This window comes from Salvia hispanica, chromosome 4 (assembly GCF_023119035.1).
Source record: "Salvia hispanica cultivar TCC Black 2014 chromosome 4, UniMelb_Shisp_WGS_1.0, whole genome shotgun sequence".
NCBI classification, from domain to species: Eukaryota; Viridiplantae; Streptophyta; class Magnoliopsida; order Lamiales; family Lamiaceae; genus Salvia; species Salvia hispanica.
The window spans coordinates 55,125,576-55,151,263 of NC_062968.1; the positions used below are offsets into that span (position 1 = coordinate 55,125,576).

General features: G+C 35.8%; 4 protein-coding genes across 8 annotated transcripts; 1 reads left to right on the plus strand and 3 right to left on the minus strand.

Annotated features, from left to right (window-relative positions):
* Positions 1-46: 46 nt before the first annotated feature.
* On the minus strand, positions 47-2,334 carry LOC125220006. Of its 2 annotated transcripts, none has more exons than XM_048122114.1 (5): positions 2,176-2,334; positions 1,520-1,674; positions 797-855; positions 597-695; positions 47-505 (listed from the first exon to the last, which is right to left on the minus strand). In XM_048122114.1, the coding sequence occupies exons 1-5, from the start codon at positions 2,268-2,270 to the stop codon at positions 446-448; spliced, it is 468 nt and encodes a 155-aa protein (XP_047978071.1). In that variant the 5' UTR covers positions 2,271-2,334; the 3' UTR covers positions 47-445. The 2 variants fall into 2 exon arrangements, with proteins under 2 accessions (XP_047978071.1, XP_047978070.1); XM_048122113.1 differs by having other exon boundaries at positions 597-704.
* A 1,115-nt stretch (positions 2,335-3,449) lies between these two features.
* Positions 3,450-9,353, minus strand: LOC125223055 (sucrose nonfermenting 4-like protein). Its single transcript, XM_048126015.1, has 13 exons — positions 8,898-9,353; positions 8,729-8,813; positions 7,781-7,960; positions 7,165-7,299; positions 7,013-7,072; positions 6,662-6,751; positions 5,609-5,743; positions 5,018-5,162; positions 4,730-4,903; positions 4,392-4,455; positions 4,230-4,299; positions 4,004-4,118; positions 3,450-3,912 (listed from the first exon to the last, which is right to left on the minus strand). The coding sequence occupies exons 1-13, from the start codon at positions 9,008-9,010 to the stop codon at positions 3,818-3,820; spliced, it is 1,461 nt and encodes a 486-aa protein (XP_047981972.1). The 5' UTR covers positions 9,011-9,353; the 3' UTR covers positions 3,450-3,817.
* Positions 9,354-11,976: 2,623 nt separating this feature from the next.
* LOC125222260 (cysteine-tryptophan domain-containing zinc finger protein 7-like) lies at positions 11,977-19,568 on the plus strand. Of its 4 annotated transcripts, XM_048124778.1 has the most exons (13): positions 11,977-12,532; positions 13,347-13,419; positions 13,507-13,637; positions 13,726-14,070; positions 14,291-14,387; positions 14,454-15,399; positions 15,746-16,167; positions 16,267-17,840; positions 18,028-18,185; positions 18,468-18,628; positions 18,770-18,808; positions 18,940-19,094; positions 19,191-19,568. In XM_048124778.1, exons 1-13 carry the CDS (start codon positions 12,443-12,445, stop codon positions 19,398-19,400), a joined length of 4,401 nt encoding a protein of 1,466 aa, XP_047980735.1. In that variant the 5' UTR covers positions 11,977-12,442; the 3' UTR covers positions 19,401-19,568. The 4 variants fall into 4 exon arrangements, with proteins under 4 accessions (XP_047980735.1, XP_047980732.1, XP_047980736.1 ...); XM_048124775.1 differs by having other exon boundaries at positions 14,291-15,399; XM_048124779.1 differs by having other exon boundaries at positions 13,575-13,637; positions 14,291-15,399.
* Positions 19,569-21,462: 1,894 nt separating this feature from the next.
* LOC125223726 (FCS-Like Zinc finger 15-like) lies at positions 21,463-22,150 on the minus strand. The gene is made up of 2 exons (XM_048126998.1): positions 21,846-22,150; positions 21,463-21,775 (listed from the first exon to the last, which is right to left on the minus strand). The coding sequence occupies exons 1-2, from the start codon at positions 22,133-22,135 to the stop codon at positions 21,625-21,627; spliced, it is 441 nt and encodes a 146-aa protein (XP_047982955.1). The 5' UTR covers positions 22,136-22,150; the 3' UTR covers positions 21,463-21,624.
* Positions 22,151-25,688: the final 3,538 nt, after the last annotated feature.

The following is a 25,688-nucleotide window of genomic DNA, read 5'->3' on the forward strand; positions in this document are numbered from 1 at the left end:
CTTCTTTGTTAATTAATTTTTATACTATATAAAAGCTTTAGACGGATAAAAGCAATTACCACAGTTTATAATGCTGTGTTATGCTGTATATCAATTATCATAGTAGTTTACAGGAATTACAAATTTCGCAAAACAATAAGATAGCAACTGCAATTAATGAAATCTATATTTGTAGAGACTAGAGAAAGGAAACACAAAAATACAGTTCAACAAAGTCATCTTTCTGTGAGTCCCTAAACAAATCTTTCTAGATGTCTACTTTAAATGATAAGTATTCAACAAGTCTGCAAAAAATGTGCCTCCGATAGAGTGATATGAAAAGAAAATATCAGCATCCATTTTGTAGCTGATTGACATCAGAATCCGATATCATAAGCTCCATACTGGGCGGTTGTCCGGTTTCAGCCTCTCTGGCATTCGTAACAAATAGGGATATTCAAGTAGGTCACAGTTTAAACTTCTTTTTCGGTCTCTTTGAAACATCAGCAGTGGAATCATCCAATTTCTGCAGAAGTGAGGAGGATCTGTGCCTTAGTGAAAGTTAACGCATCTGATACAGACCAAGCAAATAAACATCAACGGAAACGGAATCATACCTTTTGTTTTTTCTTTTGGGTTTTGTCTTTCTTCTTTTTCTTCTTCTGCTTAAGTTTTTTTGGCAAGGGTGTTCCACTTATATCCTCTTTTTCCAAGTCCTGCGAAATCCATAACAAGGGAAACAGTAGTAGAAAAATACATACGATTATGAAGGCAATGTAACTATGCACATTTACAATGTGTCACCAAGCAAATGCACCTCAGCATCATCAAACTTGTTCACATGATGAACGATTCTTCCTGAAGTTGAAGCCCCACCTGAACAAAACAAAAAATATCAATTAGGTGCCTTTCAAGATGTTTATGTGGATTAGCATACCACGACAATTCAACTTCTATATGGTTTGTGATATGGTGACAAAAGTGCACTGGTGCAGCAGAAAGAAGTTTAACATTTGTGATCCGATTGTTTTTCGTGAAGCGCTGTCAAACAATCACATAAATAATACTCCATCTGGCTTTCAGTTCCTATATTTCCTCACCATTCTTTTAATCCTTTCAACACTCCTAGATTTGTTTTTTTATCAGGTACAACTTCTCTTATGGCATAACCAAACATAGTTTCAGATGTCATACGCACAGCACGAAAGACATATCATCTGAGGCATTACAAATGAAACATAATACTACGTATTAAGCATGACTATCAAATGTATTTCCGTGCTGGTGAGCCCTAAATAGAAGAGAAATAACCGAATCACATAGAAAAGAAAGAAGCACCTAAAATACTCTATCTAGGATTCGATTCACTTGCAAACCTTAAAATGTCAGCCAGAGCAGATAAAAAGCGACAGCAAATACAATCTGAACTCTGAAGACACAAAATTCATGAAAAACGCCTCAAAACCAACATTCTATAGTTCATGAAATGAGCTTTTGCTGAGAAAGCAAAAAAATGAGGCCAGAAAGATGAGAAATTTACTGCATTGAACCGTTTTTTTCGCGTTTCTCACAGCTAGCTCAACAAGCTTCGGATCAACAGAAGCAAGCCCATTTGGCTCCTGAAGCTTTCTTTCGAGGAACTTTGCCAAGGCAGCTGCCTTGTTCGTCTTCATCGGCCCCCCAGGGTGTGCCAGCCTGCACATACCAACACCCTGAGCATGAATACCCATAATTGCAGCAAGCACAGAAAATGAAAGCATCCAATCACCAATTCCACAAACACAAAATCTCAATTTACAAGTATCGAAACTAGTTCATCTACAATTCATCCCCTGACATAAATCTGCACGCACATATAACAAAATACACCCTAATTAGTAATTGCCGATTGACTCGGAATGACATGATCCTAATTCCCCCAAAAACTTAGCAATACCAGCTAACAATCCAACTCATGTAGGCCGACATAGGCAAATTAATTCATTTCTGCACATACATTTGAAGCGTGCATTATTTCCAAAACCCTAACCGTATATGCAAATTAACCCCACCAAAATTGAGTATTCCCACATTTCTAGCTTCCGCAACCTCAAGAGGTATTTGAAATTATGAATAGGCTAAGCTGAAAGCACACCGCATACATCGATATTAGACATACATATTGTAGTGTGTGTGTGTGTGCACAAATTTAAGGACCTGGATTGTGGTCGAGCTTGATTGGTTCCAGGTGGAAGAGGAGCAAATTTGCTTCCTCTCAGCGCCTTTTTCTCGTCTTCCGTCAGTCCTTCCATCTCTCTCTCTCTCTCTCTCTCGGGGCGTGTCTGCGTGTATCTATATTGTATGTATATGTGTCTTGTTTTATTCAAAAATTATTTTTGTGAAGTTCTGCTTTGACCTCTTCAGTTTTTGTGATTTCCAAAACGGTCCCCATTCAAATAAATTTAAGTAGTTTATGAATAATTTAATATTTAAATATTGTTCGTGTTAACTAATGTAGTATTACCCTCCGTTCCAAATGTTTAATAATGTTTTTTTCGAGTACAAAATATTTTAAATTAACAAATATCATACAAAAAGTTTGATTAGTATTGCAAATTAGTACATTCCGTCTAAAAATCACTAACATCGTTACTTTTTCTTATTTTTCATCCTTTCGACTCTAAAATTAGCTACAAATATTAGCCGAAAGTTAAATGTGAATTCATTGTTTAATAAAATGCCCATATAGCAATGCATAAGGTATTATTTAGAGAAATAATATCATGTTTTTTAGGGCACAATTTTGGAGAAAAATAAGAAAAATTAATAGTGTTAGTGATTTTTAGATGTAATGTACTAATTTGTAACACTGATCAAACTTTTTGTATGATATTTATTAATTTAGAAATGACTCAACTATGAAGAAACTTCCCAAAAAGAAAAAATGACTCAACTATGAAAAAATGGAGGGAGTATAAAAATAAGTACTCCACTTACTTATCTTGCTAAAAATATGTCCATTTAGTTACACGTGAAATTATCTACCAACAAAAAATGAGAACCAAATTAGACCTGATTTAGTAAAATTCAATTGTCATTGAAAAGTCACGATACTCCCTCCGTTCCTCCATAGTCAAGAGTCTCGAGACACTTCTTTTAAGCATAGAGTTTAAGAAATATTTAATGTGTTAATTGGATGGATTATAAAGTAGATAAAGTAAGAGAAAATGAAGTAAAGTAAAAATTGAGAAAAAGTTTAATGTAAGTTTAATGCAAAATTAATAAAATAAGAGATGATGAATCATAAAAAAAACTTACTTAAAATAAAATGGATTAAATGTAAGTTTAATGCGCGTGGCTAATAATCCTAATGACGACATAAGTTTAATACAAAATAGGTAAAATAAAAGATAAATAAATCATACAAAAAAATTTACTGAAAATAGAATGTAATAATTTTTTAACGATCATTAAAAATTTAAACAGGGCTATTAAAAGGAGAAAAAATGAGAATACTTGTTTCCGTCGATCCACTGCAAGAAATGCAGCATCTTTTGAAAAATCAACACTAAATGAGTTACACTGCACTCAGTTGAAACTGTTATCCAAAGCAACAAAGTGAAAAATCAAACGTCAAAAATACATGAATCTGTATCCAATGACCTTTTCCTGTTATTAGATCCCACCATAACTGCAGGAGGCGGGCGCCGGTTAGTCACCCTCGAGTCTCTTCTATCACCCGAGGGAGATCGAGATCAGCAGACACGGTGAATCCCAAGACCAACTCATGAGCCTCGAGTATCTTCATTGCACAAGGGATGGGGGCGTACACGAAGCACGTATCTTTCATCGCCACCACTCATATACCCAATAGAAATCGAAATACATCACTTAGTGAAACGATACCTTGCACACGCTTGCTCCCAGCTTCGACAATGATAAGCCGCCTAACTCCTGAACAATCATAGAGCACTCCAAATTCAATCAAATGAAGGCATGGAAGGAAGGGGGAGGAGATGTGAAACGGAACCAGAGAAAGGGTGACCTGGCTGGGACAATCTTTCTAGGACCTTAATAAGTGGATCGGTCCGTAAGCACATATGGCATCTCTGAGAGTTGGGTCCGGGTGCTGAAAATGGGTCGTCTCGGTACTGCAACGCCTGTATATAACAAAAATAGACAAAAAATTTATATCTTCTAACCGATGCAATGCCAACAGAAACACACTGCATAACTACGGATAATGGCCAAACCACAATTGAGTGTGTCACCTGATGAATAGTTGTTTCTTCAAGATTAATGTGTGTATAAATTTTGTCCTTTGCCAAAGTAGTTATGTCACTGCAAAAAACTATATTGCATGAGCATTTCCAAATTCCATACTCAGAGGCATGTTCACGTGTTGGAAACATTGAGAGTGCAGAGGTACTAACCTTCGAGCATATACATCCAATAAAGAGTCGTTATCATCAACAATAGGGACAGAACTAACTTGAGCTGCAGAATATAATGCATATGATTAGGATGTCATAGTTTCAAGATTTTGATATATATGTACTATATACTCCTATTATGCACGTCGGAAATTAGATTGAGAATCTCAAATCTCTGCAATTATAAGTAAGAAAATCATATAGTTAAGAGGTTGAAATGAACCAATCAATAAGTTCCAAAATAAGATGATCGATTGCCAGATAGGAACTTTGGATGTGCACAAAAGAAGAGAGCACATTACTTTAGCACATTTCAAACTTTACAATACAGCAGATACCTTGAAGTAATAAATTCAGGGCGGCACTGAGTGAAGCACTTGGCCTCAACATTGCCAATGGCCGCCCATCTGGTTCTCCGATTTTAGGAACCCAAGTACCGACAGGGATTGCACCAATTGGTAATTGAAGAATCGGTAATGAGGCAGGTGAGTGCTTAAAGAATCGGAAAATACCTAGAAAGCAATGGAACCAGTTCACAAATAAGAATATGTGGCCTTTTTTTTATCCACATGTTGCAGTGCTTCAAACATACACATTAATAGAAACATCAGATTCATTTTTCTCACACTTAAGGATCCCAGAAAGCGAAGCAAGATGCAACAGATGCGGGTTTGAGGCATCCACTGATAAAGAATGAAGAATGGGAATGGTAGCAACACCATTCTGCAAAATTTTCAGTGCAACGTCTTTCAAACTGTCATCTGGACCAGCCTGAAATCCTCACCAAGTAAACACGAAATAAGCGCCTAGATGCTGAGCTTTTGAACATAAGATAAGAAGATGCCTCTTAGAGCTCAATTGAGTAATGTATTGTCAAAGTTTAGTGTAGATTTGGAAGCAGATTCATGCATTTTTACAAATTCATTTAACACAATAGCACACCTCTTGATAAACTTATAATTTAACACAATACAAAAGTAAACAAGCAGAAACTAAAAAATGCTTCTATGAATATGGATGCAAAGGATTTCAATAATCTCAAGGTGGCAGAAGTGCACGTATATTAGTATAATTTTCAATATAGATGAAGTGGTGTAAAATTGACCAAGATCCCGAAATTCAGCTCTAACCATAAATGTAGAAACTCTGTGGCCATATCCAGTTGCAGAATTTACATGCTTACGTCAAATCTCCACCAGATCTGTATGAATACTTACTTGCACAAGCTGCCTTGAAACACCACTCCCGCTGCCATTCACTTGACTATTCAGATATAATTTAGCTTCTTTCCATGCTGATATGGTATGTGTTTCAAGCTCTTCCTCAGTCAAATTGGAACCATGAGTTCCAAGCTACCACATGTAAAAAATGTCAAGGTGAAGAGAAGACACTAATTTTTGGATAGTACCACATCTATTAATAACATACTCCCTCCGTTTTTTAAAAAGAGCAACTCTTTCCTTCAGTCCGTTCATTAAAAATAGCAACTTTCAAACTTTCCATTTTAGGAAATCTTTACACCCCTAATAAAGTGGACCCCATAATCCACTAACATTAATTTCATTACTTTTTTCTCTCCCTCTCCCCTACTTTACCAATTTTTCTCTCCCTCTCACTTACTTTACTAATTTTTCTCCCCCTCTCTCTTACTTTACCAAATTGTGCATTAAAATTCGTGCCGTTTCAAACCTCCCTATTTTTAGAAAACGGAGGGAGTATTACAATTAACATTTACGCAGTCCTATATGATGCATCACACTCAGAAATATGGTTGCAGAAGAGATAACCATTAAATACAAAGTGACAGTCAAGGGCCGAGGATTATACAGCCAGCAATTCAAAAGCATCAAGTTATATAATGGGTGGTAGAAGAAATCCCAGAATCTATTCTATTCAAAATCCTTACAAAAATTTATACAATCAAATTACTAAGTTGCTAACTGGTCGTGATCCTAAAAATATATCAGAATCTCTTCTGTTCAAAAACCTTACAAATTGTAAGTTGTAACAATCAGTTCAGCAGAACAATCTTGTACAGGATTAGGCATCTTACTCATCAATTATATATTGCCAATCGCTTGATTATTCAATTAAACTTTCTCCACACTTGTCAAATATTCCTCCACCAGCAGAAACATTAGTCCAACTTCTAACACACACCAGTCTGAGGATATCAAATAAACATTTCTAACCATATTCTATAAATCCAGGAAAAGAGAACCTAAATAAGATAAATATTCTTTATCCCATATCAATGGTAGAGAATATACCTCTCTCATAATTAAAATAAAATCCAGTGCACTGAGAACTCCGACAAACTGGCTCTTTGAGAAGTCCCACAAAGGCGCTGTAGAGACATCCTGCAAAGATTTTGTTGGTTAAAAAGAATTGTACAGCAAAAATTCATAAGTAGAAGCATGCAAAATAGTGTATAATTAACATGCAAGTCAAATTTCCCGGGGTCAAATAGTCACCCAACATTTAGATACGGCCATAGAATTATAAGTTCTTAAATAAAAAAGTAATGCCAACACAGATAAGTATCAAGATGGCATTATTTGGCTCACATTTACCCAAAGAAGACTAGAAAAATATCGACCAACGGTATCTAATTGTTTTACCTGCTCGTGCAGAATATGGAATGCTTGCTTTACAGGCAAGTCAACATCGAAGGCAACAACCTGCAAGCATTGTAATATACCAGCCAAATGAACCATAGAGGGAAAATCAATACAAAGGGGCTAACAGTAGAATAGGCAATAGTCATCCTAACCTTTCCAGACTCGGGAAGCAATTCGTAGGCCATGTGTGTCGACATAAATACAGCAATACGATGGCGAGAAATCTCTAAATCTGATTCCGATATCACTGGGAAGGACTCACGTGATGTGACATCTGGCAGTGGAACCTATGATCAACACAACAAGCAGTGAATCAACTAGCTTTCCTGTGACAAATCATGAAAGCAACAAAGAGTAACCTATGGAAGCGAAATCAATAAAGATTTGAAATGACTGATTGAAAATGGTGTGGTGTAAAAGCACGATATCCTCAAACTCAGTACATGGGCAGATCCTTGGTTGACTCTTTAAAGAGTTTTTTTACCAAATTTATGATTTGCTAATGCAATTTACAAACATCAGTAAGTTTGGGAGGGGGGAAAGCAAACCAGTTATCTAAGATTTTTGGAAGTAATTTGAATAGCTATAAGAGAAAATGTATATGTTGTGAGACCTATAAGCTTTGGTTAGAGATGCAAAAGGAATGTAACAAAAGATTCATATGTTTCTCAAGGCAGTTGAGATCTTGGCTTCTAGAATGCTTAATTGATAGAAATGTACTTTAAACAGAAGAAAATTGGATAACACAAGAGAAAAATAATTCCATACCACACGCTGATTGGGCCCATTATCTATATCCATGCTGAAGCCAGGACCAGCTGGAGGCATCTGTGGGGTTAGCATTGCAGATTCCGTTGTCAAGAGAATAGTGTTCACAGTTCCAAGATTACTACTAACAGAAGGCTGACGATCGTCGTGTCTCCATTCACCATCAACAACAAATTTGTACTGCAAACAAAGGGTAACGTCAATAATATTTATATACTATATCCAAGAATACCTGATTAAGGGGGAAGGTGAGTGACATATCTCAACTGAAATGGCATTTACAAATAAAATGCTTCATAGATTCACAAATTTATATGGTTAAATAATAGTGATTGCATTTATCACAAATCAAATGCTTCATCGATTCACAAAATTATATGGATAAACAATGCTGATCACCTTTATGCCTACTAGTTTTAGCACCTGCACTATGTACTCATCATCAAACATGTATCCTTTGACAAATGTCAAGAAACCTTTTTAATTCAGTATTAAGCATTTGTTAGGCATTTATATCATATGAGAAGTACATTACTTGTATGAGAAGAGTCGTCCACAAGGAAAACATGTTTTTGAATCTTACCAAAAAGCTAAACTAAGAAAGCATCAAAGATTCTAAATTCAATGACTAAGTACACCACTCATTCAAAATATTACATTCAGCCTATAAATAAATGTGATAAACGATGAGTGGTGGACGGTGAGATCCTCATAATGTCAAGTAATTACAATTTACAATGTAAGCCACAAGGTGTTGCCTTCCAACACATGGAAGATAAACTTAACCTATCCGTAACTACAGGTGTCTTATATCTTCAGCAAATCATCAATTACTTTCAAATAAGATGACACTCAATTCCCTTTTGACTAATAAAACAAATCACAACCAATTCTTCAGCTAAACATGATAACACATTCAACATGCAAATGCCAAAGTAAAACACCAACCTGGTGATAACCGGGAGGCAGGCTACAAATAGTTTGAAACACGGTTGGGCAACCTTCAACAGGTGTCATTGGCCATTGCGTCCACCTTTTCAATTCACCATCAAAGAGATCAGCACACGAGCTACAAACCTGACTAATACAATCATAACAATAAACAATCAACTCTCACCCTGTAAATGAGCCACTTATATACACAGCCCTCCCGCCATAAGGCCACACAAAACGAGTCGGAATCAGCACTATTCCACTTTCGTGCGTATAATCCATGCCAAGTCGGTACATTCACTTCTCACAATTGCAAAATCCCCAAAATAAAGCCCTAGCATTTACGTATTGGGCCAGCAAATTCAAGCAACAGCTGGAAAACCTCAGAAATCCACTGTGCCGCGCATTTCAATCTCTAATTGGAGCATCAAATTTCACTTCTCACACCACAATTGGATGCGAAAATATCATCGCCTTCCTTGAATCACAATCAAACTCATCAATAACTCATGAGAAACACAACAGAGTATCACAATATGTACCGAATCAAAAGAGGGCAGCATCAAAACGGAAGCTTTACAGAGTTTTATACTCCATAACTGGAGTGAGTATATTTAGCCCTAGCCCTAATTATTCCCGATTCGGATATTCTTTATCGTTGAAAAATGCATTTTTGGTGTTCATATATTTGTGAAGTGGACAAATTATTTGTGGGTCCCATCCCATTATTAACATTGTAATAAAAATACTACTTACTCATTTAATTATGCATAATGTAGTACATTTGACTGTTAAAATTCACAAAACTATCACAGAATTTAAGTAAAATTGATGTGTATTGTAATGACTACATTTGCTCTTTTCTTTCATTTTTGTATAATATATTATTTAGTTATTTTCTATTGCTTTTCAGTTTATGTTTGACCATATTATTTTTATATTTACTATCTTTTTTTATTATTAACTACTCCTTATAAACGTACATGAAAGTATATGTACATAATTAAAAATTTCAAAATTTTACATTGAAAATTAATTTAAAATAAATCACATATCAATCATTCTACAACAATTTATAAAAATATTAAAATTTTAAATAACTATTTCTTACAAAAATAATATTGAAAATTATATATTTGAAATCAAGCTCGAAATAATTGAAAATTTGTCACAAATTATTCACATAATTTCATCTTTATTGCTATAGAATAACAAATTAAATTTATTTAATTAAATTTGAAAACATTATATACATGTGCAATTATCTTTATTATTATAGTTAAATGTAAGTTATTTGTGTTCCCTTAACTCGATTGAATAAGATTATTAATGTGCCTTGGTATTTTATTTTTGTTAATCAAATAAGTACTCTTTGTCCTTTCATAAACGAATCATTTTACGACAAAAATGAGCATCATATATAGTGATATTGGCACGTAGTGACATTATGGAGGCTTGATCAAACTACGTAAGCAAACTTTATTAATGTCGCTTACTTTTGCGCCACAAATCGAGTGCGTAATAATTAAGGATGTCAATCGACCCAATCCATTTTAATTTATAGGTGATATTGGCGTGTAGTGACATTATGGAGGCCTGATCAAACTACGTAAGCAAACTTTATTAATGTCGCTTACTTTCGCGCCACAAATCGAGTGCGTAATAATTAAGGATGTCCATCGACCCAATCCATTTTAATTTATAGGTGATATTGGCGTGTAGTGACATTATGAAGGCCTGATCAAACTACGTAAGCAAACTTTATTAATGTCGCTTATTTCGCGCCACAAATAAAGTGTGTAATAATTAAGGATGCCAATTGGCCTAATCCGTTTTAATTTATATGTAATATTGGCGTGTAGTGACATTATGGAGGTCTGATCAAACTACGTAAGCAAACTTTATTAATGTCGCTTATTTTCGCGCCACAAATCGAGTGTGTAATAATTAAGGATGTCAATCGACCTAATCCATTTTACTTTATAGGTGATATTGTCGCGTAGTGACATTATGAAGATCTGATCAAACTACGTAAGTAAACTTTATTAATGTTTCTTATTTTCACGCCACAAATCGAGTGCGTAATAATTAAGGATGTCCATCGACCCAATCCATTTTAATTTATAGGTGATATTGGCGTGTAGTGACATTATGGAGGCCTGATCAAACTACGTAAGCAAATTTTATTAATGTCGCTTATTTCGGCCCACAAATCAAGTGTGTAATAATTAAGGATGCCAATTGGCCTAATCCATTTTAATTTATATGTAATATTGGCGTGTAGTGACATTATGGAGGTCTGATCAAACTACGTAAGCAAACTTTATTAATGTCGCTTATTTTCGCGCCACAAATCGAGTGTGTAATAATTAAGGATGCCAATCGACCTAATCCATTTTACTTTATAGGTGATATTGTCGCGTAGTAACATTATGAAGATCTGATCAAACTACGTAAGCAAACTTTATTAATGTTTCTTATTTTCGCGCCACAAATCGAGTACGTACCCTAATCCATTTTTATTTGTAGTATTAATCATTGTATAACTATTTGAATATAAAATTCTCAAACCTAATTCTAATGATTCCGTGCTAATCCATTCTATATTGATTGAACACCCTATTTATAATTAATCGTAACACATAATTAACCCTACTTTGTTATTGAATTGACTCAAACTTGCTCAATTTCTTTGTCATATCAATAATGGTTTATTCTTGACTCATTCGTTTAAACTGCAATATTTTGCAAAAAGATTGTGATTTGTCCTAAACACAACGAAATGAGTTAATCTTCCTGAGTAAATTAATCATCATCAGAAAATTGAGTTAAGTATGTTTAAAAATCATGACAGTTAGGTCAATAATTATGATAATTAGACCACAATTAAAAACATGGACCAACTCTTGGTATAATTAAACCATCATAACGTGTCGGGCAATGAAACCGTAAATTTGTTTTCATAAAAAGTAAATGAATAATTTAATTAAATGAAACTAAATATTCCAATTGATAGTATTACATTTTGAAAAATATATATACAATCATATTTACAAATAAATTTCACCAATAGACGTAATGATAGAATTTCCATAAAATTGGTATCTCTTTTTTGACAATTTTTTAATGCTAAATTCTAAATATGATTAAGATGATAATATCAAATGAAGAGTAAAATTAAGTGGGATATAACATTTAATTATAAAGATAGAGGGAAAGAAAAAGGAAAATAAAAGGAAAGAAAAAGAAAAGAAACACCCTAACCCCAACCCACCGCCCCCCTTCTTCCCTCCTTCATTTGGGTGTCTCTTTGCATCAACAAAAAATTATACATACACATATACTTACACTTAAAATTAACAAAAAAAACAACAAAATAAGGAGCATTACATTGAGAATCGATACGATCGTTACTCAATTCCAGCGAAAAATTGATTCTTTTGGATTGCGCCTACTTGTTTCCTTTTACTAGTTTATTGCGAATACATTCGGCTGGAACACGTGGGCTTGTGTTTATGGTGGTGATCACCCAGTTTCTGGATTAGGGTTTCCATTTTCGAGGGTGTTTATTAGTGGGTTTTTTGAGTGTTTGTGGGGTTAAAGGTTGGTTCTTTAATCGGGGTGGTGATTATGCTTGATTTTAGGATAGAGGTTGGAATTGGGTTTGGGGGAATTTGAGAATTTTGGGGGAGGTTTAGGGTTAGGGTTTTGGGTTATTTGTGGGCCAGGATGGTTCAGGAGCCTGAGCTTGAAGAAGGAGAGACTTGCTATTACAGTGATGATGCAAACATTGATCCTGATGTTGCTCTCTCTTACATTGTATGAGTTTCTTCCCTTGCCTCTATGGCAATTAGTTGTGTTCAATGTTGGACAAATAGTGCAATTTACTGTGTTGCTTTTGAAGTTGTTCACTGGTAGAGAAGTGCAGCTTTACATGCTTGATAATCCGGGGTGGATGATCGAGTGTTGGTGTGTGTGGAATGAGGTTGCTTGACCTTGTTTTGGAATGCTAAACTGATTGGCTAATATGAACTGAATGAGATGATCAATTAATGATGAGAAGATGCATCTAATCTAAAGTGAATTAATGTGGTCTGTTTTGTTTGTTTTGGATTGGTAGAAGATGAAAAGAACAACATTTGTGATCATCTTGCTACTGTAAACTTTTGAGTTCAATGTGCTTGACCTTGATTTGAAAATCAAAGTTTGATTGACTAAATTGATGAACTGAATGATATGATCATCTAAGTAACCACATTGACAAGAAGGTGCATCTAATGTAGAGTGAATGCAGCGCTACTTTTGTTTGGCTTGGATTGGTAGAAGATGGAAAAGAATGGCATTTGTGATCTTCTTGCCACTTTAAAATGTCATTTCGGTGTTTGATAGAAGTTATCCGGTCTATAATCATAATCAGGATGAATCATGTTTTTTTCATTGTATTATGAACTCTTTAACACATTGAATTTTATTCATATACAAGCACATAATTATTTTAATAGCCTGTTTTCTAACTACTAAACCTTGTGTGGCAATCAGTTTTTCATGTCTAATGATTTGGATGCTCTTTTATCTTCTCATATTTAGTTTTATCAAACTACATTGACCACTTTTTGAATCTTGCTTCTGAAAGGGAGAGAAGGTTCAGAGCATATTGGGACATCTGCAGAAAGATTTCGAAGGCGGTGTATCTGCAGAAAATTTGGGTGAGTGGAGTATCAGACTGATTGCTGTCTTCTCCTCAAACCCGTCCATATTCAATGCCCCGAATAATTTTTTGGTGGCTTCTGCAGGGTCAAAATTTGGTGGCTATGGCTCGTTTTTACCCACTTATCAACGCTCTCCTTCAATTTGGTCGCAGCAAAAATCTCCACCAAGAGTTCAAAATTCTCACTTGCCTAGATCACCTAATGCCTGTGCAGAGGTATATATGATACAGTAATTAGTTAATGGTTCACACGCATGTGTGGGAAATTTTCATTTACTCAGCACTATGGGCGGTGTTACCACAGGGACCCATCCCTAAATCAGTCACACCTTCAACTCGGAGGGATGATGTATCTTCCCCCAGTGTGCGCTCAAGCAGACAAAAGGCAACGTTGCCTTCTAGTGAAGTTTCTGAAACATTCCCAGGAAAAGCTGAACTTCCTTCTAGTAAGTTAGCCAATCCGCTAGATCAAAGAACGCTGAAAGTTCGCATCAAGGTGGGACCTGAACGGGCGGCTCGATATAATGCTCAAATACTCAGTCTAGGGCTCACGTCTCCATCTTCCTCGGAGGGTAATAGTCAAGATGAAAGTGATGAGTTGCTGTCCGAAACGCAAAGACCTGCTGAATCTCCAGCCTACATACTCGAGGTGTGTTTTCTTTGATTTTTTTTGCTACAGGTTATGCATTCTGATTTTCCATCTTTCGTTTCAGGCCAGTATGTAATTTTTATAGGTGAACACTGGTACCTGTATTTTTCACAGGATAATGATATCGTACTTATTTTGACCTTGTTTTAATAGTCACACATTTCCAGATTGGACCTTGTTGATTGATCACGTATTTTTTTTGTTCTATTCTTTGGTCCAGACGATGACTTCTTTTCCAATGTCTGATGGGTTACTTCTTTCACCTCTGTGTGAAGATTTGCTAAACTTAACGACAGAAAGAGAGTGTAAGTTAGAAGGTGAGTATAAAGCTGCTCCCAAGAATTCTGCAATATCGATTAAGATATTGAATAACGATGCTCCAGGGGGGAAGAAGGCAAAGGCTTTTGACAACAAATTGAAAGATAATGCAGAGGATCTTGATGGTTGTGAAAAGAAAACTTTGCCTGATGGAGTTAAAAATTCAGATAACAATATCCTAATTAATAAGAGGAGGGTAAGTAAGAATAAGGAAAAAGGACAAGCTGTTTCTGGTGATTCACTTAAGGATGTGTCCTTTGAACACACTTCTAACCAGAGGGATGGCAAGTATGAGCAACTAGAACCGCGATGCACTTCTTTAGAGAAAATCGAGGAACATAGGGCTACGATTCCTCATAAGGATGTTTCAGTTGATCATGGCAAGAGCAGAGGTAAAGGAAGTTATCAATCATTCAAAACTTATTCTGAAGGAGAAAGGGTTGAAAATGTCATGGACGACTCGACTTTGAGAACTGGTCTATATGAGTCTGATCCTCATCCAGTGGGGAGCTTATCAGTTGAAGGTGGGAAAAAGTCAAAAGTAAGTCAAAGTAGTGGAAATAAAGCTTTGAAATCGGATAGTTTCAGGGATGGCGATCGTCTCATACCCAAAAAGAAATCCAGTGGAAGGAAGGATGCCCAGCTCGGCCAAAAAGATGAGGTTCAGACAAGTGTAGATCATATGGAGAACCCAAAACATTTATCAGGCAGGGCCTCTGTTGATTATTTGAAAGCGAAACCTGCACTTGCTGATAAATCAAAGGAGAGGTTAAGTAATAAGAAACATATAGACGTTGGGCCGTCTGATAGTCGTATGGTAGAGCCTTCATCTGCAGCAGTACCTTCTAAGGAAGGAACCTTAGGTGGGTTCGAGCAGACAGTGGTAAATCCCGTGGTTATAAAAGAAGAGTGGGTTTTATGTGACCGCTGTGAGACGTGGCGTCTCCTACCATATGGCATGGATCCGGAGCAACTTCCTGAGAAGTGGTTATGCAGCATGCAAACCTGGCTGTAAGTTTCTTGATTGGCACGTCATCTTTCGTGATTTAGTCGTTATATTTATTTAGTTCTACAGTTTGATTCCGTTAATGAAAGTATAGAACTTCTAATTTTGATATTGCTGTATTTTTGCAATTACAACGGCGCCCAAATTTTCAGCAAAGTTTGTTTGATGTATACTACTAAGATGCTATTGGATTTACTAATGAAACCACATAGCTTTATTGCTGGAAAAATTTGGGATGTTGTAATTGCAAAAACCTGAAAATGTGGTGTTGTAATTGCAATGGTTTACAAGTCAGTGAAAATTGCAAAGTCAATTAAGCAGGAATCTGATCTCATCTCTCCTAACCTGCAGTCCAGAACATAATCGTTGTGGCATTACTGAAGATGAAACTACAGCAGCTCTTCGCGCACTGTATAAAATTCCTGTCCCTCAAAATCAACATAATTCCCAAGCTCACGCAGATGGATCTGTAGTCGGTGCAGCTACAACTATTGCGCACGGTTTCAATCAGGACCGTCAGAACTTTGCGTCTGATCCAGTGAGGATGAAGAAACTGCACAAAAGACAGACTGCAGTCGGCACGAGTTATCCACTCCATTCTAAAAATCAAATGCAAATGCCACTGTCGGATTTGGAACACGATGGCATGAAGGATGTGAAGCCGCCTCTTGCCAGAGGAAATTTCACAGACCAAACGGATATGCAGCACCCGAGTAAATCAGCATCTGGTTTAGCCAGACTAAATAAACGAAAAGGAGAGCATCTGCCAGAAGGTATGTCGTCTATTTATAGCTGCCGGCCTGTTGCTTTCTATGTACTTTCTTGACTGTGAGGGTTTTTCTTTGCTGATGGATGACTACAACATTCTGCAGCTGATTCAAATCTGAGGAAGAAAATCAAGCAGGAGTCGGGTGAGTATTTAGAGGGGAAGGAGCAAATAAAAAGGATTAAGTCTAAAGATGTGCCTACGTTCGACAATGATCTTCTTGATAATGGGCACAATGCGAAACTAGGTTTGCTGACTAATGCAACTGTGAAGAGCGGGAAGAAAAAGAGTATTAAAAAAGAAGTGATCTCTGCTGGACCGGGCAATATCCAAATTAACGTGAAGCATGAAAAAGCTATGCGTGATTTACAACATAATGGGCCGCTGGGTGTGGAGACGTGTAACACTGGACAGGTAACAGCTAAAAAGATAAAATTGAAGGATAATGTGCACAGCCAAGAAAGAAAAGTTTTGGTCAACGAGAACAGTAAGGATGGTGATGTTCATAGAGACAAGAAACTGCGTGTATGTCATAATGAAGATGATGGGTTCAGAGGAAGTCAGAGTGGTGATCTTTTGAAAATAAGAAGTGTGGAATTGGGGGATAAAGAATATCTAACAGATACGAGCATCAAGAAGAATGGACAGCAGGTGAAGAAACCTATAGCAAAGATGCGTCTCACTATTGAAGATATAGATGAACTGAGAAAGGATTTAGGGTGTGAACAGCTGTCGATGGCTGCCACTTCAAGCTCTTCCAAGATTTCCGATTCCCGCAAAAAAAGGCTTAGCTATGCTGAGGTGAAAGGCTCGCCAGAGGAGTCGGTTTCTTCGTCTCCCATGAGGATGCTCTATCCAAACCAGGCGTCACCAATGATGACTGAAACTTCAGGGAAAGTCGATTTTAGGTTCAGGAGTGCTGGTGCAGTAAGCAGTGTGAAGAAACAGGAGATGGACAGGAGTTCTGAATTTGACACAGTTAGGAGGAGAAAATCTGGTCTAACCAATGACAATGGCTCGAAAATTTCAGATTCGAAGACCAAACTGAACAAAGAGACACCCATTGACGACAACCATCCTGCACCCAAACATGAAGCATTGAGTAACATGAGACATCCTCTCTCCAATGATCTCAGCCTCAAGTCTGTTAAAAAAAGTACTGTTGTTGGTAAGAACAATGTCAGAAAATTGAAGGCCAGCAGAAGTGAGAAGCAATCTATACAGAGAGAAGGTGACAAGAATGATTTAGTATTGGATAATCCCTGCAGCAGCGGTGTTGTGCAGCAGAGCCATAAACATGATCCTCCAAGAAGAATAGAGCAAAGTTCCTGCGAGAAAGAACCGTGGAGCGGAAAGGTTCGCATTGATTTGCGTCAGGGAGACAAACAAGGCACAGTTCGTCCTAGCAAACTTGCATCAGGACCCGTGGGTCCCTTGAAAGGAAGTCCTTTGGACTCAAGACCCCATGATAATTCTGTAACTAGTGATACATCAAAGTCTCGAAAAGGCACTACTAACGAAAACACCGTTAATAAAGAAGCAGAGCAACAATCTTTGCATCTTGATGCAAGCCTTCGGAACAAGAATGTCTCTGGTGCTGTTGCATCTACTGCTTTGAAAGAAGCTGGAGACATCCTAAAAGAAGCAGAAGGACTTAGAAGTCATGCTGATCTAATTAAGGTCATTTTTCTGCTTCCAAGTTCCAAATCTGTTTGCACAGTTATCCTTCTCTTCCAAAGTGTCGATTATTTGAATTTATGTGTGGATGTTTACTCTTCTGTACATCTGCTCTACCGTATCTAACTTATGATTACTCTTCCGTACATCTTCTCTGCAGTATCTAACTTCTGTACGTTATTGCTTGCAGACCTCTGGCTTTACTTCTGAAAGTAATTATGAATACTTTAAAGCTGCCCTAAAGTTTCTTCATGGAGCTTCGCTTCTAGAAGCCTGCGATGCAGAGCCTATTAAACAGATGGAGATGAGTCCGATGCAAACGTATGGTGTTGCTGCCCAACTTTGCAAGTAAGTTGGATACTCTGAACCTGTGTCCTTTGCAACTTCTCATTCAGTGGGAAACTTTGTGTTGATATATTATCGGGGTAAGACCTGTTTAAGGGAAGGGGTAGAAATCTGAAGTTTATTGTGAAAATGCAAAATTCATAACCAAGCTTTTACATGGATAGCAAAATATTCGGGATTCAAGTCGTCAATCTTGGGGGATTGTAGTATTGTTCTTCCGAGAATAATATCTGATATGATGACTACTTATTTTGGTATTTCTCATTAGCTTTACATACTCTGCAGAACATGTGCAAGTGAATATGAAAAAGGCCATGAATTGGCCTTCGCTGCTTTGGCGTATAAATGCATGGAGGTGGCTTACCTGAAGGTAGTTTATTGCAAAAGCTCATCAGCTAGCAGATTTTGCCAAGATTTGCAATCGAGTCTGCAAATGATTCCTCAAGGTATGATATCTCGTTTTCTTGAATCTTTATCAGTCACCATACCTAAAATTTGGACTGTATGGTTGAGTAACCTATTCTACTTGAAAGACTGACATATGCTTTTACATGAACTACTTCTATGAACCCCCTTCGAAATCACAGATGAATTCCATCTATTAGGACTTGCTCAGTCACTTTCAGGTCTCAATAACGAACCTAATGTTGCGGAATTATCTTTATCTCTTTTTAGTTGTTTATAGATATGCTCGTCAACTTTATTAGACTATGGCAGATGATATTGCTATTGATGCTACATTTGCTCTTCTGATTAGGTGAATCTCCGTCATCTTCTGCTTCTGATGTTGATAACTTAAATAATTTAGCAATGGCGGACAAGGCTGCATTGTCTAAAGGCAGTGGTCCTCATGCTGCAAATCATGTCATAGTGCCTCAAAACCGCCCCAACTTTGTCCGGCTGCTTGATTTTGTAAGTCGATTTACCAAATTAATGCAGTCCTTTTCTGCTTTGCTGTGGTTTCTTTCATCCTTGGCATGAATATGAATTTAAGCTATCCTTCCGTAGACGAAAGATGTCAACTCTGCAATGGAAGCTGCCAAGAAATCGCAGGACGTGTTTGCAGCTGCCCACATCATACTAAAAAAATCCCAGAACAGAGATGCGATTGCTTCGATCAAGAGAGTTGTCGACTTCAGTTTTCAAGATGTACAGGAGCTCGTGCGTTTGGTAAGGCTCGCGTTTAACTCCAACCACCAAGGTCTTCGTGGCGATTGAGACTAGTCAAGATACAAACTATGTTACGCTCGTTTATTCCCGGCCGTCAAAGGCGGCTACTGAATCAGGTGAACAAAAACAAAACACATAACAGCTAATTGTATTTCTGTACATGTGTACAAAATGGGATCAGTTTCTCCATTCTTGTAAAAGCATTTTTGGGTTGCTTCTTCTTGTTCATGAGATTAGGCCAAAACATACTCGAAACCCTTGTCCGGGAACGGGTTTCGATCGATGAGATTCAGAGCTCGAATGAGAGTGCAGTTTTGATATTGTAGGTTATATTATAGATCATTGATAGGTTATATGAAAGATAACATTAGTCAAATTTGAGAAATCAATATCAGTCCTTTCCATTGAGGGACCATCAATATTTTCACCATCATACACATTTTTATGTATATTATTATGGTACAACTTTTTCAAGGGCATTTCATCAAAATTTTAATTATATGGAACAATTTAGAAATGTACAAAAACTATAATTTAGTTCGCTACTTTTAAAAGTTACTAGATGTTCAGAAATTAATAAAAAATTATGTATGATTTTAATTATCATTTTTCCCATTATTTAAAGGTCTCAAATTGATACTCCTACTATCAATTTTCCCATTATTTTTCACGTTGGGTGACTACGAAGACATTCAAAATTTCTTCAACAAGAATCAATATCAAAATTGATTCAACAACAGAAATTTAACAAATTTTAACAATCTGTTTTTATTGTAGTAGTTTTTTTAATTTAATCTTGAAACAAATTGGAATAATAGAAATAGATAAATAAGTATGGTAGAGAAATAAAGTTCTGGGAACAAATTCCTAATGCAGTAAAGTCATGCTCAAGACAGGACTATATAGTTTAAGAGAAAAATATTTTTCAACTTAATCTATAAACAAATACTAGGAATTAAACGAAAAAGAAAAAGAAAAAAAGAGTTAGGTTTTCCGGCCGGCCGCGTGCGGCGAAATTGTCGGCGCTATAACAAGTGGGCATTTGGGGGACACCAGGCGGGGGCGATAGCTCGATCAGCGCTTGCGGTTCGCGGGCGGCGGTTTCCACGGCTCTATTGCACGCAGTTTTTGCCGGCGGATTTAAATATTTTCTTCTTTATTTTATACTCTCTTCGTCCTATAAAAATATTTGCACTTTCCGTTCATGAAAAGTTGTCCCCAACTCATTACTCATATATATCAATTTAATTACAACTTATATCACTATGACGCACCATTACAACTCATTAAACACTATAATAATATGAATCTCACTATCCACTAAAACTACTTTGATTACTCTTCTCCTCTCATCTCTTACTTTACCGATGGTGCATTAGTTCCCGTGCCGTTTCAAACATGGGTGGATTGACATGTACTAAAAGAGGGGCAATTGCCCCACCTCACATTTTCATATTCATGTATATATTGTATATTTTTCAATTTATTTCTATTAATTTCTCACTAAATGCCCCTCCTCAAATACTTAAAATTCCCTTATATGTAAATTTGCCCCTCTCGCTACAAATTCCTAGCTCCACTTCTGATTTCAAATGAACATACTTTTATGAGACAGAGAAAGTACATGATTTTTACTTTATATATACCCCACTTTACACCTCATTCCATCATGGTACGCCAGGAGTGCGTGGCTCAAACATCAACCCGGTCGCCAATTTCTCAGTCAATGCCAACGGATACGAGATTTCGGACATGGAGGAGACGCAGTCCCCTCCCGAGGAGCCTACCAACTCGCGCACAAAGGAGGACATGGATGCCCTAATAGTTAAAAAAAAAAGTAAAAAGCTAACGACTAATAAGATAATATCAAACATTTTTAATAATACGACAAAATTAATTTAGGGGCATTATTTAAATTTGTGATAACGACAAACGTGTCCTTATCCACACAGATCCCAAGTTTCATATGCTTGTAATCTTATGATAGTTGAATTGAACCTGTTTTAAATATCCCTAATGTTATAGTGTATGAGTAAAAATTATGAAATATTGTACTATGTCTTATTTTAAATATTAATTCTATAATAATAAAATACTCCACAAAAGAAGATGAGCTTGTGAATATTGATTTTATTTTCGTATTTGGTTGAGAAACACCCTTCAAAAATCTCCTCCGGTGGTAAAACGATGAGATGACAAAACAGTCCCTGGCTCGGTTGAGATAGAAACGCTACCAACAAAGGGCAGAAACGGAAAAACACACACTCTTCCTTCAAAACGCAAACGGAGCTCTCCCTCCCTTGCCGCTGCGGGATGACGTGGCGGCAGCTGAACAGGTGTACTCCAACGTACAAGCACTCTCCTCTTCGTCCATGAAAATCTGCCTGCACCTGCACTCCACACTGCAAAATGCCCTATCCCCTCTGCAATTACACAAAATCAATCACTCCAAATTGCAAAATTCACAGCACGATTGAAGAAACGGAAACCTACTTGTACATGAATGTGTCATTTCCCGGCAATAATTTGCGGCGGCAGAGGAAGCAATTATCGAGAAATCCAGAGGAATTAGGTTTGATGATCATATTCATGGCGGCTTTGCTGAGAATTTGGGGGCTTCGGTCTCTGTAGGTTTCGAGGATCACGCTTAAGCCTACCATCTCATGTTCCCGGGCGGCGGAGGAGTGGTGGCGGAAAGAGATTGGGGATTTTGAAAAGAGATGGTGCAGTGCTTTGTAACTGCCACGTACCCGTTTTTTATAGCTATCAATCTGTTTCACCATTTACATTTTTTTATTTTTTTCAATTGTTTTTCATTCCGATTTCGTGCGTTTTGGTTTTTGTCGTTTTGTGCCTGATGCACTTTTTTTTTACTGTCGTTTGTGGGATTTTACTGCAGTCGTTTTAGAGCGGCCGTACAAATTTTTGTTGGCTTCCTTTACTGTAGAACGATGAATACTCCCTCCGTCCCAGATAATTCGGATCATTTTAACAGGGCACGAGTTTTAAGAATCGTAATAAAAAGCGGGTTGAAAAAGTCTGTGGAATATGGATCCTACCTTTATATATTAGTTTTATAATAAAATGTTAGTAGAAATGAGTTAGTGGAATATGGAGTCCACTACCAAAAATGGTGAAAATGAAATTGAACAAATTATGTGAGACGGACCGAATTGGAAAATTGGGATGAATTATCCGGGACGTCTCAATTAACTTTTTTTATTATTTTTTTTAATTTCTTAGATTCAAGGCAATCGTCGCAATAATAATATACTAATACAAAGACATGCTTAACTCGGAGTAATTTAGTTACAAAAGAATTTGGTCCATTTGTATAAGTACTGTATTACCAAAAAGTAAAGTCTGATTGTTTTTTTTTATTAGATCAAGGATATCTATCGATGGGCTCAAAAATTTAAATTTGTTCCATATCTAAAGGCATGGATCGATTTCTTAACCATTTATTAAGGATGAATGAGCCTTCTGTCACTCGATTACACTTCTTGGATATGTAAAGTCCGAATCTTTAAAGTTTGCACCACATTTTTGTAATTGTGGTTGATAACCTGAACTGTAACTTTTCAAAATCTCTTTCAAAATTCTGTTCAATGGAGTCGTATTGGATGACTATGAAATAGTTATACATTGATGCTCACATGAATGGCATGAAATAAATACATATTGATCACAACAACCAAACTACTAATACAAAAGACTAAACTTCTACTATCGAATTAGTTCAAATTTAGTGTTCCACGTGATTTCAATTGCATTTTATTTTTGCAATATCTAGATTTATTAAGTAGTATGAAAGTATTGCACAGGAAAGTAGGGAGATCAAAGTAAGAAAGAAGAAAAAAAAAAAAAGAGTGATGTTTATATATTTAGAAATATAGTATATCATTTAGAGTAGATATTTAAAAAAGAAAATGTGTCACTTAAAGTGAGAAGTGAGATCGATCAGATGGAATACTATATAATACAATAATATTATTAAAAAAAATATTGATATGATTATTTGTTTTTATAGAGATTAGAGTGGGTCATGCAATAAAATTCTTAATTATGGGGGTTCGTACTTTGTATCATGAGATTTTGGACTAAAATTAGAACATGATTATTTTAGTTGTATGATTTCATTTTGATTTCTACCTTCTTTTTTCAAGGTTTTCCATTTTCTATCAAAGTCATTGTTTTCATTATCATATGACCAATTCAATTCATTTGAGAAAATATTTTTTCGTGAGACCCGCAACTTTATTACAAGCTTGAATTCCATCAACATGACTAGTAGTAAGGCTCATAATCGAACTTTGATTTTCATGTAAAATTTCGTTAATATATTTCGTTAATATAATGTGTACATCTTTAAATAAATTAATAAAATTACTAATATGATTTAGAATTTTATATAATTTGTAAAACTAATTATGTAAATAACAATTTTAAATTATTAAAATTAAATTGAATGTAAAAAATAAATCTGTGAATATAGTAAAAAGTTCTCATTTTATGTGTGTTGAGTTGTGTGGACTGTACTATAAATGAAAAATGATAGTGGATAGATCGAGAAAGAAATTGCGACATATCTTTCGTGATTTATTGAGTTTTATTTTGAGATTTTGACGTGAAGCTATGTCAAAGACAAAGATTAATATGGGTTAATAATATCCGAGCAAATGATAACTTAATCGTGCCAACTCCTTACTCATGAGTTACCCGAATGAGACAATAAACCATCAAACTCTTTCAATGAATTATGAGATATAGGTTGAACGTAGGTGAGATCTTTTAATTATTATGCTCGAGTGACTAGCAATTTTTATCGTGAGAAATAAAATTATTGTACTACTAAACGTACAAATCTATCGTATTCTGAATAAAATGATTCTATTTGAAGGATATAAAAGTAATATCAAAATTTTGGGTTCTAATCTATGATAGACTCAACCCCACCTATTATAAAGGTTGTTGAAAGTCAATAAAGTCGTCATTTTCAGACATTAAGAAGTAACGTCAAATTAGTACTCCATACCTAGAAAACAATAATTAATGAGATTTATGAAATAAAATAAAAGGAATAACTAAATTTATCCATCTTTCCCTTTTACTCACTTAGTATGCATGCATAGAATATAAAGATTTATCCATCGGAGCATGTTAAGGTGCCACCACCTCTTAAAATAACACCATACCATCATTCCTAGTCAATCATTTGTATACGTGGACGAATAATAAACTGCCATGTGGCACAAAAAAAAAAAAAAAAAACTGAAAAAAGACGGCCAGCAATTTGTTGGTCTTTATCCAACAATTTTTCATCAATCTATAGATTGTTGTGTAGTGTTTGTAATACTGCTGTGTAACGTTTATAATATTGTTGTATAAGTGGTGTCATGGTGTCACTTTAAGAGGGGTTGCCAAACATTTGTACACGTGAACGGATAATAATCTGCCACGTGGCAAAAAAAATAATAAAAATAAAAAACTGAAAAAAGACGGCCAGCAATTTGTTGGTCTTTATCCAGAAATTTTTCTTGTCCATCAATATCCGACACACTATACATCAATCTATAGATTGTTGTGTAGTGTTTGTAATATTGTTGTGTAACGTTTATAATATTGTTGTATAAGTGGTGTCATGGTGTCACTTTAAGAGGGGTTGCCAAACATTTGTACACGTGAACGGATAATAATCTGCCACGTGGCAAAAAAATAATAAAAATAAAAAACTGAAAAAAGACGGCCAGCAATTTATTGGTCTTTATCCAGCAATTTTTCTTGTCCAGCAATATCCGACACACTATATATCAATCTATAGATTGTTGTGTAGTGTTTGTAATATTGCTGTGTAACGTTTATAATATTACTATATAAGTGGTGTCATGGTGTCACTTTAAGAGGGGTTGCCCTTTTAACACAAACATTTATCCATCTTCCATTTTTTACTCAATTAGTGTCCATGGACCATCCAAATAGTTACTATAAAATAAATAAAATAAACCTTGTAAGGCGTATCTACAATTTCTCTTTAAATAAATATTATAAGAGCATTAACAATAGCTAGGGTTTAAATTCCATCACCATCACGAAATATCTAACATCCATACTCGAAAAAGACAGATATAATTATTCTGGAGTACTACACTGCAACGAAATTCAAAAGGTATAACTGAGTTTAAGAAACTAATATCACTTTTAATTATATGTTCAGCTAATGTATGAAAAACATGTTATATCAAATTGAATTAATGGAAAAGTACTTTTTTATCTTGTTTTTGAAGTGGCTGGCATCGTAATATATTTTGGGTCCTATTAAGATTCCATCATTTTTTG

What these genes read in the sequence shown, in the direction of transcription:
- LOC125220006 (XM_048122113.1), bottom strand. Translation starts at nt 2,270, where the DNA reads ATGGAAGGACTGACGGAAGACGAGAAAAAGGCGCTGAGAGGAAGCAAA. An exon ending in CAAGCTCGACCACAATCCAG is followed by an intron (nt 1,675 to 2,175) that starts GTCCTTAAATTT and finishes TGGTATGTGCAG; the next exon opens with GCTGGCACACCCTGGGGGGC. An exon ending in CCCAAAAGAAAAAACAAAAG is followed by an intron (nt 506 to 596) that starts GTATGATTCCGT and finishes TCACTTCTGCAG; the next exon opens with AAATTGGATGATTCCACTGC.
- LOC125223726 (XM_048126998.1), bottom strand. Translation starts at nt 22,135, where the DNA reads ATGGTGAAACAGATTGATAGCTATAAAAAACGGGTACGTGGCAGTTAC. An exon ending in AATGACACATTCATGTACAA is followed by an intron (nt 21,776 to 21,845) that starts GTAGGTTTCCGT and finishes GTGTAATTGCAG; the next exon opens with AGGGGATAGGGCATTTTGCA.
- LOC125222260 (XM_048124775.1), top strand. Translation starts at nt 12,443, where the DNA reads ATGGTTCAGGAGCCTGAGCTTGAAGAAGGAGAGACTTGCTATTACAGT. An exon ending in CACCTAATGCCTGTGCAGAG is followed by an intron (nt 13,638 to 13,725) that starts GTATATATGATA and finishes GTGTTACCACAG; the next exon opens with GGACCCATCCCTAAATCAGT. An exon ending in TTGTCCGGCTGCTTGATTTT is followed by an intron (nt 19,095 to 19,190) that starts GTAAGTCGATTT and finishes ATCCTTCCGTAG; the next exon opens with ACGAAAGATGTCAACTCTGC.
- LOC125223055 (XM_048126015.1), bottom strand. Translation starts at nt 9,010, where the DNA reads ATGTACCGACTTGGCATGGATTATACGCACGAAAGTGGAATAGTGCTG. An exon ending in ATGGGCCCAATCAGCGTGTG is followed by an intron (nt 7,300 to 7,780) that starts GTATGGAATTAT and finishes TGTTGATCATAG; the next exon opens with GTTCCACTGCCAGATGTCAC. An exon ending in GCTTTCTGGGATCCTTAAGT is followed by an intron (nt 4,904 to 5,017) that starts GTGAGAAAAATG and finishes ATTGCTTTCTAG; the next exon opens with GTATTTTCCGATTCTTTAAG.